The 17,030-nt window shown below is 42.8% G+C and overlaps 1 protein-coding gene across 2 annotated transcripts in view; it reads right to left on the reverse strand.

Annotated features, from left to right (window-relative positions):
• INTS4 (integrator complex subunit 4) overlaps window positions 1–15,105 on the reverse strand; it is a 90,003-nt gene extending 74,898 nt beyond the window's left edge. For both annotated transcript variants that reach the window (XM_070425691.1, XM_070425690.1), the window contains exons 1-3: window positions 15,031–15,105; window positions 11,987–12,178; window positions 2,243–2,360 (exon numbers count right to left, since the gene is read on the reverse strand). In XM_070425691.1, the coding sequence (XP_070281792.1) occupies window positions 2,243–2,360; window positions 11,987–12,178; window positions 15,031–15,084 (364 nt within the window). In that variant the 5' untranslated portion in view covers window positions 15,085–15,105. The remainder of the gene's footprint in view (window positions 1–2,242; window positions 2,361–11,986; window positions 12,179–15,030) is intronic.
• Window positions 15,106–17,030: the final 1,925 nt, after the last annotated feature.

The raw sequence follows: 17,030 nt of genomic DNA on the forward strand, positions 1-17,030 counted from the left end.
CTCAGGTGCTCTGGCCAGTTTGGTTCAGTGGTTAGAGTGTTGGCCTGTGGACTGGAGGGTCTCATGTTCAATTCCCGGTCAAGGGCACTGATCAAGGGCACATACCTCTGTTGCAGGTTCCCCAGCCCAGGTCGTGTGCATGGCAATCTATATGTCTCTCCCTCCCCCCTCCTTCCTCCCTCCTACTTTCTCTGGAAATCAATGGAAAAATATCCTCAGATGAGGATTAAAAAAGGAAGTCTTTGGTAGAAATTCAATACAATTACAATTTTGGTATAAAGGTGTTTCTAACAAAATTTTTTAGAAGTTCTCAACTTCAGCTAATAAGCCACATATGTAAGATATTTGTTAACATTAAACAGCTGTACAATAAATAAGTTTAGATTGTCTCTGAATTTACTGGCCCTTTATTTCTCTCATAATCTTTTAAGTTTATAGACTAAATGTTGTCCAATATTTAAATAGTCACATTTGTTTATATATGTATACCCAAAATAAAAGTATTCTCTAAAACCACAACTAATTCAAACAAATTACAATATTTCCAGAAATACCAAAAGATTTTTCTTTTCTTTTTTTGTGTATATATATATTTGATCCTCACCCAAGGATATCTTCATTAATTTGAGAGAGAAGAAGAGAGAGAAAGAGAGAGAGAGACAGAAACATCAATCAGTTGCCTCCCATACACACTGGACCAGGGATTGAACCTGAAACCTAGGTATATGCCCTGATGGGGAATCAAACCTGCAACATTTTTGCTGTGCAGGACAACACTCCAACCAACTGAGCCACCCAGCCGGGGCTGCCATGAGATATATTTAAAAAATATTTTTTAAAATTGATTTTTAGAGAGGAGGGGAGAGGGAGAGAGAGAAAGAGAGAGAAACATTTATCAGTTGCCTCCCACACATGCCCCAACCGGAGATTGAACCCAAAACCTGGGTTATGTGCCCTGACTAGGAATTGAACCCTCCACCTTTTGGTGTATCAGACAATGCTCCAACCAACTGAGCCACATCAGCCAGAGCCGAAGAACTTTTCTTTTTATTTAATTTTCAACTAGAGGCCCAGTGCACAAAATTCATGCAGGGGGGGCGGGGGGGGGGGGGTCCCTCAGCCCAGTCTGCACCCTCTTGCAATCAGGACTGCTGGCTCCTAACTGCTCGCCTGCGTGCCTGCCTGATCACCCCTAACCACTTGCCTGCCTGCCTGTTTGCCCCTAACTGTTCCCCTGCCTGCTTGATTGCCCCTAACCACCTCTGCCTGCCTGCCTGATTGCCCCTAACCACTCTGCCTGCCTGCCTGATCACCCCTAACTGCTTGCCCCTAACCACTTGCCTGACTGCTCCCCTGCCTGCCTGATCTCCCCTAACCATTCTGCCTGCCTGCCTGATCGCCCCCTAACTGCTCACTTGCCTGCCCGATTGCACCTAACTGCTCACCTGCCTGCCTGATTACCCCTAACCACTCTTCCTGCCTGATCACCCCTAACCACTCTGCCTGCCTGCCTGATCGTCCCTAACTGCCTCTGCCTTGGCCCCCACCACCACAGCTTCGTCCGGAATGACATCCGGAAGGTTGTTCAGCTGTCTGGTCTAATTAGCATATTACGCTTTTATTATAATAGATAGTAAGGTAACTGAGGCACTAACTCTATAATATAATCTTGTACATTAAAAAAAAACCCCACAGAAAAATAATTAAAAACATTAAAAAGGTGAAGTATTTTCCCATTTCACCTAAACACAGAAATAATGTTATTAGACATCAACAAGCAACAAACAGAAAAAGTAACAACAATATGTGAGACCTAGGAGATGTCACTTTTATAGGGAGAGAACTCAGAGACCACATATGACCAGGACAGCACCTCTCATGGTTTCTGAGTTAATGTGCACAGTCACCTAAACATCATCTCTGTCCCATACAACTTAATCTTTAAAAAGTTAGTTAACTTCTCTGACCTTCAGTTTTCCCACGTATAAAATGACAATGACATCTATCTTCTATCATATGCAAAATACTTGAAGCATATGGCACTAGGTACAGGTCCATAAATGATAGCTATTAAGAGACAAAAACTACATTTTAACTCTAATGTAAATATATGTACATAGTTTTATTGAATCATCCTCAAATTCCTTTTAAATACCAACACAACAATATTCTGTTTTAAATTCTATACAAAAGGAACTAAGGATTTCTGCTCTAAGTATACAGCTTTTAAATTGCAACTTACTTTCATTCTGCAGGATGTTAATGGCATCATCCATAATACAGTCTGGAGAAAATCCTGCAGTCTTTGATAATAACCCCAGTAATGAAGCAATTTTCAGTCTCACAGATGGATCATTCTCCTGGAACAAAAGAAGCTATTGTTACCTTGATGCTCTCCTTTCAGCTAACCAAAAACAGAACATGAGAAACTAACATTTCAAAACAGAGTCAATGATCCAAGTATTCAAAGGCTTTAACTTTATATATTTCAGAGGAGAGAGCTTTCTTAATCAGTATGTTACTCCCAAGTACGGCAAAATGAACGGGAATTTTTTTACGCCTTTCTCATGTCATTAACTTCTAACCAGAAATGTGCTTTTGAGATTAAAAGTACCTTTTCTCTCCTGTGCAGTTACACAAGAGTTGCACCAACCTGTACTACCAACACTGCCAGCACTGGCCACCCAACAATGCTGTCAGCACCTTGCCCTTGGAAATTGGGTGCTGCGGCCACCAATGCTATTACCAGAAAAAGAAATTTTAATCTACTTGGTTGGTTTTTTTTTTGGATCACCATTAGAAGTTTGGGGCAGGAAAATCTAATTAACTGGGTCTAGGTCTTGCGCCTGAACTGTAGGTACAAGCAAGACTGAGAAATGAGTGGTCTGGCCCTTTTAGTTTTAATATTGGGAGGTGGTCTCTAATTTGCACAAAGAATCTTTTGGTGAGAAATTTCCCTCAAAGACAAAAAGAACCATGTCCATTTGTTCATTCCCTGTTCTCAAATACGAAGCACCCTACGTTCCTAAGAAGATAACTGAGCACAACAAGGAGGCCTCAGTGGGGGAAGGAGCAATAGTTATAAAGTCAGAAGACCTAGAGTCCTGGCACACCACTTACTATATATATATTTTAGAAGCCTGGTGCACCGGTGGGGTCTCTCGGCCTGGCCTGCAGGGATCGGGCTGAAACCGGCTCTCCAACATCCCCCAAGGGGTCCCAGATTGTGAGAGGGTGCAGGCCTGGCCGAGGGACCCCACCAGTGCAGGATCTGGGCCAGGGAGGGATCGTGGGAGGGCTCCAGGGCATGTCCCGCTCATCTCATCCAGTCGTGATCGGGGCCAATCAGGGCCCGGGAGGGACAGTGGAGAGTCTCCAGGGTGTGTCCAGCCCGTCTTGCCCAGTCCTGATCAGCTGGACCCCAGCAGCAAGCTAACCTATCGGTCAGAGCTTCTGCCCCTTGGTGGTCAGTGCGTGTCACAGCAACTGGTTGAATGATCAAATGGTCAGACACTTAGCATATTAGGCTTTTATTATATAGGAAAATCTTGGGAAAGTCAATTTTAAATACCAGTCCAGCATTAATATGATGATTGAAATGGAAGGCGCAAAACTAGACAGAGAAACAGATTAAGAATGGCAGCATAGCCAATGTGGTTCAGTGGCTGAGCATCAATCCGTGAACCAGGAGGTTACATTTTCATTCCTGGTCAGGCCACATGCCTAGGTTTCCCGCTTGATCCCCATCCCCAGTAGGGGCATGCAGGAGGCAGTCGATAGACAATTCTCTGTTATCATTGATAACAGTCAAGAGCATGTAACTTGTTTGCAGGCTCGACCTCTGGCCCTGGTCAGGGTATGTGTGTGTGGGAGGCATCCAATCAATGTGTCTATCTCACATCAAAGTTTTTCTCTCCCTCTCCCCCTCCCTTCCACTCTCTCTAAACACCAACTGAAAAATATCCTCAGGTGAGGATTAACAAACAGAAAAAAAAAAGAAAGAAAGAAAAAAGTGTGTGTGTGTGTGTATATTTGAAGGTATTAGAAAACTAAAAGATAAATGAAGAACCCTAGCTGGTTTGGCTCAGTAGATAGAGCATCGGCCTGCGAACTCAAAGGTCCCAGGTTCGATTCTGGTCAAGGGCACATGCCTGGGTTTTGGGCTCAATCCCCAGTGGGGGACTTGCAGGAGGCAGCCGATCAATGATTCTCCTCATCATGGATATTTTTATCTCTCTCTCCCTCTTCCTTCCTCTCTGAAATCAATAAAAATATATTTTTTTAAAAAGAAAGAAAAAAGTGTAAATCCTATGAGTTCTCATCATAAGGAGAAATATTTTTTTCTTTTCTTTTTATTGTATCTACTAGAGTCCCAGTGCACGAATTCGTGCATGGGTGGGGTCCAGCCGGCCTGCCCCAATCAGGGCCAATTGGGGCCGAGCCAGCTGCGGGGAGGGGATGTGGGAGGTTGGCTGCCAGCCCCACCCCCAATCGGGGCCTGATAAGAGCCAGGCCGGCAGGGGGAGGGAGGGGCTACAGGAGGTTGGCCAGCTGACCCTGCCCCCATGGGGGGTGGGGGGCAATCAGGGGTGGGGCCAGTTGCGGGGAGGGGCCGAGGGAGGTTGGCCGGCCAGCCCAGTCCCCGATCGGGCCGGTTGGCCAGCCGCAGTGTGCGTCATAGTGACCAGTGGTTCTGGTCGCTTGGCTTTTATATATATAGTCTAGAGGCCCGATGCACAAAATTCATGCAAGAGTAGGCCTTCATTCCCCCGGCTGCTGGCACCTACTTCCCTCCGGCACCTGGGACCCGGGCTTCCCTCTGGCTGCTGGCTGGCACCCAGGATCTGGGCTTTCCTCCAGCCGCTGGCAGGCAACCGGGACTCGGGCTTCCCTCCCCCGGCTTCATCCGGAAGGTCGTCCAGAAGGATATCTGTCCTAATTAGCATACTACGCTTTTATTATTATAGGTATGAGATAATGGACGTTAGCTAAACCTACTGTAGTAATCATATATGTAAATCAAACCATCGTTCTTATGCCTAAACTTTTACAGTGATGTATATCAATTATTTCTCAATAAAACTGGAAAAAATAAACCAAAAAATAAATGAAGTAAGTAAAAATAATAGAGTATCCTAAAGAGAAAAATGGAGAATAAAAGTATACAATTACACTTACATGTAAGTCAGGAAGGTGGATAAAGGGAGCTAAAGTGCTTGCATCGTCCAAAGACGGTAAAAGTATCAAATTTAATGTTTACTCTTGAAAGTCTAGAATTCATATTGCAATATCTAGGTTAACTAGTAAAAAAAGTATAAAAGGATGTATAACTCCTAAGCTAATAAAGAGAGATGGAGGAGAGAATTTAATATAGAGTCAACCCAAAGTATGGCAAGGAATGAAAGGAAAAAAAGAACACTGGGCAAATAAGGCAAACAGAAACATTTAATAAAAGACAGGTTTAAACTCACATATATCAATAGCTACATTAAATGTAATTAAGTACTCCAATTAAAAAATAAAAACTGTCAGATTATGTATTTTTTTTAAAAAACTAACTACATGTTGTTTATATGGCTTATATCTAAAACGAAGGGCTATCAAAAGTATGAATATAAAAGGCAGAACTAGGCATATCATGCAAACTTTAATCAGGAGATTGCTGGTATCGTTATAGTAATATTACACAAAGCCATTATTCGCTCATATGATTGCCTGTAAAAAACAAATCCAAAATAATCTACACATAACTTATTTAAATTGCTACATGAACTGTAGCAAGATTGTTAAATATAAAATTATTAAACAAAAATGCAGCCGTAGCTGGTTTGGCTCTGTGGATAGAACGTCGGCCTGCAGACTGAAGGTTCCCAGGTTCGATTCTGCTCAAGGGCACATGCCTGGGTTGCGGGCTCGATCCCTAGTAGGGGATGTGCAGGAGGCAGTCAATCAATGATTCTCTCTCATCATTGATGTTTCTATCTCTCTATCCGTCTCCCTTCCTCTCTGAAATCAATAAAAAATAAAAATAAACTAAAAATAAATCCACTGCATTCCTGAATATCAGCTATATACTCTTAGAAAATAAAAAAAATTTTTGATTATTTACAACATTAAACATGAAATATATAGGATAACTAACAGAAAAATGTATAAAACCCCTATGCAAAAAAAACTATCAAACAGTATGCCATTTCCTGGGATAAGGTAGACTGGAGAATGGGGGAAGATACTGAATTTAGTTTTGAATAGACATAAAATGCCAATTCTTTTACTGATTTGAAATAAAATCCCAATTCTTTTCCTTTTTTCAAGTTTTAAAATAATCACTTTAATATTCTGTCGTTATAAACTAGCAACCAAAGCTATGATAGATTGGCATGTGACAATTAGCCAGTGTTATTCCACACAAAAAAAGTTTGAAGGTTTAGTTAGCCTGTGCAGCTTTTCTGTTGGGGTTTTGTAAATAATGAAAATAGGTGCCAGGCCCCATAATTATGGATCCATAAGGGCCTGGAGACCCTGGGTGGTAAATCAAAGGACTATTAGAGAACAAACAGCAGAGACAAGAAACTACAACAGCTAGAACCTACTCATACTGAGAAACCAACCATCACTCACTCATACATAGTTGATATTTGTCATGTTTATTCACCATCTGGTTATGCTCAATGGATTGCACATCTCGGGGAACCTCCCAGAGCCTGGGACAAAGGGCTATGGTCATGGACCTTGCAGGAGGCTTCACTGGAGTTGGGAGGCTGAGGGCTTTCCCTAGTCCCTTCTGCTGATAGGCAAGGAGGAGAGGCTGTAAGAATCACCATTTCTTGATTCAGTTAGGGCTTTCTCTTTACTGAACTTCATGACCTCGACGGTACCAGGCTCCGACCTGAGCCGCCCCGTCCAGCAAAGATAACTCCATCTTTCTTCAAGCTCGGTCCTCTCTGGAGAGCCCCATATCGGACAGATGCCAATACCAACCAGCGAGCCGCTCCACGCGCCATCCCCAGCATCTGGACCCCAGCGTCTGGCCCCGGCGACGCCCTCACAAAGAACGCTGCCCCAAGCCTCGCCAATTCTTTTATTGATTTGAAAATAACATCACAGACTCAAATAACTGTCTTTCAGAGACAATGGCCTAATCAAATAACCTAATCTTGCAGTGAGAGAGGATAGGAGAAGAGCTATATAGCCTTTTCAATGGTCTGGAATGGAATCACAGACCTCCCAAACACAAGGGAGCTGCAGAGAAAGCAGTAGCAGTAAGCCTAGCAGATAAGAGGGCGGCAAAAAAGAAAGAATGGGAATAAAAAGAATACAAGAGTATCTAACCTAGTGACATTCTTAATCCAGTTGGATACTTTACTCAAGTTCTTCTACTCGCAAATAATCCCCTAGAACCTGTTTCTACTGAAACACATAAATCATCTCCTTCACACTTATACTTAAAACAAACTACCTCCAGGGAAGCCCTCCCTAAACCTGCTCTTCTCACCATTAAAGCTGTCCTGGTTGAAGCTTTCATCACCTTGCTTCAGACTTATCAGTCTCCTAGTTGGTCACCTTAACTCCTGTCTTGCCCTCATCCAATTCCTCCATCCTCCAAACTATGCCCAGAGTGACATGTCTAAAACAAAACACACAAGGTAGAACACAAGACCATTCAGGATCATACCCCTCTCAATCTTTCTAGTCTTATCTCTTAAAGAGTTCTCAACCTAAAATCTACACCAGCCAAACTACTTGCATGCCTTCTAATGAGATAGGCCAATGGTCGGCAAACTCATTAGTCAACAGAGCCAAATATCAACAGTACAACGATTGAAATTTCTTTTGAGAGCCAAATTTTTTAAACTTAAACTATATAGGTAGGTACGTTGTTATTAACTTAATTAGGGTACTCCTAAGGCTTAGGAAGAGCCACACTCAAGGGGCCAAAGAACCGCATGTGGCTTGTGAGTCACAGTTTGCCGACCACTGAGATAGGCTATTCCACATCTCCATGTCTTTACTCACAACTGCCCCTTCTCTCTAAAATGCCTTTCCTCCTGTTTCCCAATTGGCCAAAAATCTGGTTTTTTAAGACTCACTGCAAGCATCACTACTACTACTACATAATGCCTTTCCAGGCTCATGCTCCCAAGTAGAAATGATTACCTTCTTCTTTGAGGTCATATCATAACCTATCCCAGATTTCAGAGCACCTATAATACTGTATTGTTATTAGCAATTTATTGTTTTACCTACCCAACTAAACTCAGATCAGGGATCACCTATTCATCTCTGTATCAGCAATATGAAGCACAAGGCCAAGCACAGAGTTAATATCCAGAACATTTTAAGTGAAAGAAAAAAAATGAACAAGTAAGTAACTTTAGCCCTTACTATCTATATGCTACATATATTATTTGGCTTACCGATTATACTTCTAGCCCCTAAGGAACAAGGAGCATGTCTCATAGTTTTACATCCTCCACAGCAACTAGCACAGTACTGTAAGTAAAGAACTCCTCACCATTCAGATATTGTTGCCTAACCACAGAAAGACTTGAAGAAGAAAAGCAGAACCCAAAGTAATTTAACTACTAAAATACCAGATACCACATTTCTGGACAAAAAGAAAAAAGGTAAAAACTGCTATGGTCATCAATCTAGAACTGGAACCATTTGGCATCCCTCCCTCATTTCTTTTGTGGCTAGAATCAGCTAGACCAGTGGTCACCAACCTTTCGGACCTCATGGACCACCGTTTGGCGACCGCTGAGCTAGACTAATGTAAGCAGCATGACCTCGTTAAAGAGTGTGGGGTTGAACATCAGATCACCTGAACTAATATTTTTTATACATGATAATGGTATTATGATTGTTTTAAAAGAGTCTTTATTGTTCAGATATATACTGAAATTTGTGAATAAAATGATAAAGATACCAAGAATTTGTTTTCACAAGAATCTGGTGGAGAGAGTGAAAGTGGACAGAGAAGATGAGGAGTGGTGGGAATGAAACAAGTTTGGCCATGAAATGATAATGGTTAAAGCTGGATGAGTACATGGGAATTAAATTGTTCTGTGTGTGTGTGCGCGCGCGTGCATGTGCATGTGTGTATTTGAAAAGTTCCATTACAAAAAGTTGGGGTGGAAGGGGGAACGGGGAGAACCAACCCACATTCAAATCCAGACCCTCCATTTACTTATCTGGGTGACCTTGGATATTAAACTGCTCTAAGCCTAGTTCCTTGTCTGGAATACAGAAATAACAATAGTGTTGTCATCAAGATTAAATAAAATATTACATGTGGAAAGAGCTTTATAAACTCCAAGAAGCTATATAAATGCTAACTGCTCTTAGAAGTATTAGTACAGATGATTATTGGTAATAGAGTTATATTATTATATAGTAATACTAGTAGGTAGATATTGTGCTTTAAAATGGGGGGATAACTAAAAGTAGATCACTAAGAAACTAAAAATTTCTTTTAAAAAATATTTTTATTGATTTCAGAGAGGAAGGGAAAGGGAGAGAGAGATAGAAACATCAGTGGTGAGAGAATTATTGATCAGCTGCTTCCTGCATGCCCCCCACTGGAGATCGAGCCCACAACCCAGGCACGTGCCCTTGACTGGAATCGAACCCGGGACCCTTCAGTCTGCTCTATCCACTGAGCCAAACCAGGTAGGGCAAGGCTTAAGACTTCTTGATAGCAGAATACTGATTTCATTCATGTAAAACATGAGGGAAACATTTATTAAGCCCCTACAATGTTCCTCTACCTTACTAGGCACTGGGACAGTAATTAATAAATTTGTAGTCTCTGAATTTAGAGGCTCAAAGTCTGAAGGAGATAAGACACACATGACATACAATGCAATACCAAGAACTAATTAAATATGCTAACAGGACACAGTCCAGTGCCCAGAACAATGCCTGATATATAATAAGCATTTTTTAAAATTGAGTAAAAAGTGTCAAAAAGCATTCATTCAACAAATATTTATTTCACCACACATTATATTTAAAAACAAAAAACAAAAATGCTGCTAAAGAACAGCTTACATTCAAGTATGGGGAAATAGACAAGGTAAAAATAAATGAAAAAATCATCCTATATAATAAAACCCTAATATGCAAATCAACCGAACAGCGGAACGACCAGTCGCTATGACACGCACTGACCCTCCGGGAACAGACCCCCCGGGAGAAGACGCTCAACACAGGAGCTGCTCCCTGGTGGTCAGTGCACTCCCACAGGGGGAGCACGCTCAGCCAGAAGCTGGGCTCACAGCTGGCAAGCACAGTGGCAGTGGCGGGAGCCTCTCCCACCTCCGTGGCAGCTCTAAGGACTGGGCCTCTAGTATAGTATATTAAAATATGATAAGTGCTATGGAGAAAACAAAATCAAGGAAGGAAGCTAAGAAGTGCAGGATGGATAGGCAGTTTTAATTTTAAATAAAGGGATAAAGGAACAATGAAAAAGTAGCATCTGAGCATAAAGACTTGAATGAAGTGTGGGAAGCAGACATATGAACATGTAAGGGAAGTGTTCCTGGTAGAAGAAAACGTAAGTGTAAGACTCCGAGGAAAGAATATGCTTGGCAGGGAAAATGACAGACCAGATTAGAGGGCAGTGGCAGGGACAGGGACAGGGGTTCTGAGCTGAGGGAACAGCATGTGAAAAGACAGTGATTTCTGAAAACACATAAAGTCTTTGGATAACTGCAAGTATTTTGATTGAGCTAGATTGTTGTATACGTAAAGAAAAGGACCTTTTTATGTCAGACATGAAAGATTTAAATAAAGATAGTTTATGGAAAGAAAAGAGACTGAAGGGAAAAAGGTAAGAAGCTTTTGCAAGGTAGGACTTCAAGACATTATACGTATCCTGGCAGATGCAAAATGAAACACAAATCATCTACAAAGTATTCTTAAAACTTTCAAAAATATGCTTACCCTGAATCTAACAAATAGATCTAACTTTTAGATCACAGTAAATACAGGGCGTAGAAGAGCAAGTTAACCCCCAAAGAAGGAAACAAATTCAGAAAACAAGACATTTTACAAACAGGTCAACAAAATAAAAAAATTCTTCTAGATTTAAAAAAGAGCAAATGCCATATATAGACATTGTTTACATTTTGATTTGAGCAAATATATATATATATATATATAAAAGGCTAATATGCAAAGTGTCCCCTTGGGAGTTCGACTGGGAGACCAGGAGTTTGATCACTCGCTATGACGTGTGCTGACCACCAGGAGACAGCGTGGAGCAAAGGAAGGCCCCAGCTGGCAGCCGGCAGCCAGGGAAGAGAGGCCCCAGCGGGCAGCCAGAAGGCCCCAATCGGCCCTGATCGCCAGCCAGGCCTAGAGACCTTACCCGTGCACGTATTTCGTGCTCCGAGCCTCTAGTCAACTATAAAAAGATATTTTGGGAACTAAAGAAATATCAATATGGGCCAAATTACATTAAAAAATATTTAATTTTACTTGATGTGATTAGGTGGTTATGGTTGTTTTTTTATAGTCCCTTTTTAAGAAATATTAACTGAATTATTTAGGCAAAAATATAATTATATTTTAAAAACTTCAGGAAAACAAACAGAGGGAGCAAACTTGGTAAAATATGTATGTTTAATCTCAGAGATGAATATTTGGCGCAGCATGTGAGTAGACTGGACGAGAGCACTGGAGGCAGGCATATCAGTATTTACCCAATGACCACCCAGGGTGCTGAGTTCTATGGTAGAGGAAGGGGAATTCTGGAGAAGCCAGCAGAAACCCCAATCTCAACCAGGAGCTCTAAATATTGTAAACTTCTGAGGACAGGATTTATGTCTTTTTTTTTATCTCTACCCACAGTGCTTAGTACATGAAAGACAGTAAAAGATTGCTGAATGAATGCCTTCTTGTTTATTTTGCAACATTAACCCATTCTGCAGAGATGATACAACCCTTATACATCTCCCATCAGTCCACAAGAGCATCTCACCTTATAATAATGTTCCAAGAGAATCCTGACTACTCCTTCCACACTTTCTGCCTCAACAGGCTTCCTGGCAAACTGAAGTAGATACTGCAAAGCATCTGTCGGAGAGGTAGCTTTACATAGATCTATGTGGAGTGCTGCAGATTTACTTGGTTTTGTTAGTCGGAGTTTCTTAGTAGTAATTTCCTCCTGTTGCTGCAAAGAGGTAAGAAAGTTAAGACATGAAAACCTAACTGAAAACACAAAATCTACAATTTTACTTCACCTCATTTGATGGAAATAATTTTCCATTATCCTATATAATAAAAGGTTAATATGCAAATCGACCAAACGGAGGAACAATCGGTTGATATGATGTGCAATGACCACCTGTGGGCAGACCCTCAATTCAGGAACTGCCCCCTGGTGGTCAGTGCACTCCCACAGGGGGAGCACCGCTCAGCCAGAAGCCAGGCTCACGGCTGGTGAGCATAGCAGCAGTGGCGGGAGCCTATCCCGCCTCCGGGGCAGGGCTAAGGACCCCTCAGGGGATGTCCGCCTGCTGGGGAGCGGGCCTAAGCTGGCAGGCGGACATCTCCCAAGCGGTCCTAGACTGAGAGAGGGCACAGGCTGAGCTGAGGGGACCCCTCTCCCCGCCAGTACACGAATGTCATGCACCGGGCCTCTAGTACCAAATAATGTACTCAGGTAATAGACCTAGCCTTAGGACAAAGCAGTGTTACAAACTGGAAAAAGAACACTGGATTGGAGACAGACTATGAGTCCTAATTTAGCTTTTCACTAGTTCCTATAACTCTGGACAGGTCATTTAATTTTTCCAAGTCTCCGTTTCTTTCTCTGTAAAGTAGGTCCACTAACATTTTGTTCTGCCTACCATGGCATGAAGAAAGATCAGGGGCTTTGAAGTCAGAGGAATTTAGATTCAATAACCACTTATCCATTTCCATCCTATTCCACACAAATTCAGTCTTCAGAGTTATCTGGGCTGCAGTTAGGCCAAAAGTTGGGAAATATTTTTTCCCTAGAGAGTATATAAAGGGAGGACAAACCAATATCTAATATTGATCAACCATCAATAACATTTTAGTGAGCCAGGCTCTATGGTCTTTTCAGGGGCTACAGAGATGAACTAAACATTATCTCTGCTCTCAAAGAGCTCGGACTGGTAGGAAGATATGCACATTGGTAATTATAGTAGCACTGAGTGATAGGTGCAAATGGGTGAACATAGCAGAGCACCACAGAAGCAGAGGAGAAAGAGACTACATTCTTGCTGAGGTTTCAAGTGGGTTTTAGAGCAAAAATATAAGCGCACTGGGTGGAGAAGAAAAAGGGAAGAATGATAACCATTCCACGTAAAAGAGATAATAGGTACAAAAGTTTGGAAACACATGGCATGCTGGAGAAGAGGTGAGCAGTCTTGATAAATGAGAACAGAATGTTGGAAAGAAAGTGACACTGCACAATATGAATGTACTTGATACCACGAAACTGGTAAAAATGGTAAATTTTATGTTATGTATACTTTACCACAATTGTTTTAAAAGTGGGCAAGGGAAACAGAGCAAGAAAATTCTAGACAGCAAGCCACAGAAGAGGAAGCTCTGTAAAGTTAGAAAAGCTTTCCTTAATCTTGACTCAAATTAAAAGTTTAGGAAAACTAATTTCACATAAAATGGAGCAAAAAAGATATCAAGGCTAAATCTCAAAGTTATTTTAAGAAAAAACAAGAATAAGGAGCAAACTAATTTGCCTCCAGCCAATGGGAATATGCTACAAAGATGAGTCCACAAAACAAAAAAGAAAGAAGGAATACTGTCAAGTCATGAAGGGCTAGGGAGTTTGGCTAGGGAGTTTTTATGGAAAGGAGGAGCGAAGAAGAAGACTTGATTTGTCAGTGCAACGATCTCTCTGCGGTGTAAATCCCATATATGCTGTTCTCTCTCCCACTAGCCTGTGAGGTCCTAAAGGACAGGGACCCTAACGTGCATCGGACATCGTAGCTCAACAACTTTTACTATAGCTGATGCATAGTAGCCACTCAATAGACTACTCATAGTAGTTCCCTCAATAGACTCTTGTTGAGGGAGTGAATGAAGTGTTTAAGGATCAGTTTCCTGCGGGGTGGTCTGTCTTGCTGCTCTACAAGTAGAGGGATCTAACTGTGATCTGTGGCTCCAAGGATGCTGTTTATCACCGGCATCCACTGGGGACTTGTCAGCGATACAGACTATTGCCTCACTTCCCCCGCCGGGCTGACTGAGTAGAATCTACATTTTAATGAGATCCCCCTGGTGATGAGCTTACACATAAAGCCTGTGAAGCGTGACACAGGGGATGACTTGGTATCAACCTCTACGTCAGCGTCATCTGCGAGGAGACACGTGGAGAATCCCCGGCTTCTCTGACAGGCTGGGCCGGCAGTCCTTGAACAAGTCCAGAGGAGGAAGGTACTGCCCTCCTTCCCGGGTGAGCTGCCCCATCGGCGCAGAGTCCCAGCCCTCTGAGGCCTGTGACCCCCGCCGGCTCTGACTGGGCCTTGAGGATTACTATAGACTTCTCTTCCAGCCCCCAAGAGCTGTGCATACAGCCAATTCGCCCAGGGCGCTTCTGTGTGTGTGTGTGTGTGTGTGTGTGTGTGTGTGTGTTTTGTAACGGAGTTGGGGTGGGGGACTCCACCACTAATTGCTTCTGTTGCCCTGGTACCCCTTGAGAAGCTTCTAAGTCCACATCTGTGAAACGAGGATGCTAATGTAACCTGAACAGAATAAGAGAACGAAAAAAGATGTTCTCATAAATTGTAAAAGCGGTTTTTGTCTCTAGCTAATAATTTTTTTTTTAAGTACCAGACTGCACATATGAGTTCATCATCGTGACAACGGAAGCGGCAAGCGAACACGCCCACTAAAGTGCAGTCGCAAAGAGCCTATCAAAGTAGTCGGGGCTCAACTCAAGTTCGTCGCGCCAGTTCTGCAAAGGTGCCTGGGGCGTGGATGACCTTCCTCCTACCTACGACCGGTCAGGGGACCTTTCCTTCTGGAGCTTACCTGAACCACCTTAGTGAACTCCTCGTACACCCGCTTCTTAAGGTGCGCCGCCATCACTGCCCGCAGACCCTGCCAGCTTCCGTAGTTGACGAGGGAGGCGGGGGGGGGGGGGGGGGGGGGCGGAATCCGGAAAACCTGTCGGGGCCAGAGGAACCCTCCACTATCCCACAAGGCAGTGGGATCCCAGGAAAGAGAGGCTGCTTCCGGTTGCTCGATTGCCCCGCCTCGGTACGTCGGGATTGGCCGCCTACGCCAGGTGCGCCCGGGGAACGGAAACCAGAGCGTAGCGCGGAGGAGGCGGAGCCTATGGAGATGGGCGAACCAATGAGAGCTTTTGGGGGCTTGTTGGCGGGGGCGGAGCTGAGCGAAGGGAGGAAGGAAGCGCTAGGTAAAGGGCAAAGGCGGGGCGAGTTAGAGCTGGAAGCCAAACCCCCGAGCTGCGTAGCGATTTTGACTTCCGAGATAACGGAAAGAGGCCCCGCTGACGTTCCCATCATTTGCTCTTCACAGTGTTTGCTGCTTCTGTATTCCCCGAGCTCTCCCTTTGGACAGTGTGTGTGGCACCCCTCCCCTGGCCTGGGGTGCTTTTTCCTGCTTCTTCACACCGGTTGTTCAAAAGCTACCTATCCTTTAAGGCAGTGGTTCTCAACCTTCCTAATGCCGCGACCCTTTAATACAGTTCCTCATGTTGTGGTGACCCCCCAACCATAAAATTATTTTCATTGCTACTGCATAACTGTAATTTTGCTACTGTTATGAATCGTAATGTAAATATCTGATATGCAGGACGTATTTTCATTGTTACAAATTGAACATAATTAAAGCATAGGGGTTAATCACAAAAACAATATGTAATTATATGTGTGTTTTCCGATGGTCTTAGGTGACCCATGTGAAAGGGTCATTCAACCCCCAAAGGGGTCGCGACCCACAGGTTGAGAACCGCTGCCTTAGAGCTACATAATAAAAAGTAGCCTCAACTACAAATGGGGTGATAACAACTGACAAATGTAATGACAATGGAATGAGATGGTGCAAAAACCGTTTACAGACTGTGCAATGTAATTCACGTGTCAGTGTTAATAAATCCAAGCCCAATTTTACATCCGACGTGAAACGTCAGCTGTTCACTGTTTGGTCTTTCAAGAGAGTTAGTGTGGGATGCTCAGAAAAAGCAACAGGCCCAAACTAATACAAAATAATATTGAATGTGAATTGTAATTGAAAAAGAAAAGAAAAACAGCAGGCTGTAGTCAGTACAGAAGACCCAAAAACCCGTTAAAAGGTGGTCTTTACTTACCCTCAAGGTCCTACAGTCTAACTGGGAAGGGAGACACCCAGCTGATAATTAGTGGGCATTCAAAGTGTGATGGATAACAAAGGAATGTGGTCCAAACAGACCTAACTTCTTCAGGATGTCTCGGGAAAGTTTTACAGCGGGAAGGAGTTTAAATCTGGCTTTAAAATACAGGTATATCTTGGAGATATTGCAGATTTGGTTCCAGGCCTCTACAATAAAGCGAATATTGCAATAAAGCATGTCACATGAAGTTTTGGTTTCCCAGTGCATATAAAAGTTATGTTTAGACTTTACTGTAGTCTAAGTGTGCAGTAGCATTATGTCTTAGACAAGCTACTGTCTGAATTTAAAAATACTTTATTGCTTTAAAAATGCCATCTGAGTCTTCAGGCAAGTAGTAATCTTTTTGCTGGTGGAGGGTTTTCAATTTGTAAGAAACACAATAAAGTGAATGATGATAAAACAAGATATGCCTATGGTAAATTTTCCAGAAAGAATGGCATCCCAGGCCACAGAAACCACTGCATTTACAAATATATTCAGTTAAATGAAAAGCACTTAGCAAAACAGTATCTTTAATAAATGTTAGCAGCCCTGGCTGGTGTGACTCAACTTGTTGGGTGTCATCCTGTGCACCAAAAAGTTGCCGGTTTGATTCTGGGTCAGGGCACATACCCGGGTTGCAGGCTTGATCCCTGCA

Source organism: Myotis yumanensis, unplaced genomic scaffold, assembly GCF_028538775.1.
Source record: "Myotis yumanensis isolate MYYU_CA2020_CCGP unplaced genomic scaffold, mMyoYum1.0.hap1 SCAF_10, whole genome shotgun sequence".
In the NCBI taxonomy this organism is placed as follows: domain Eukaryota; kingdom Metazoa; phylum Chordata; class Mammalia; order Chiroptera; family Vespertilionidae; genus Myotis; species Myotis yumanensis.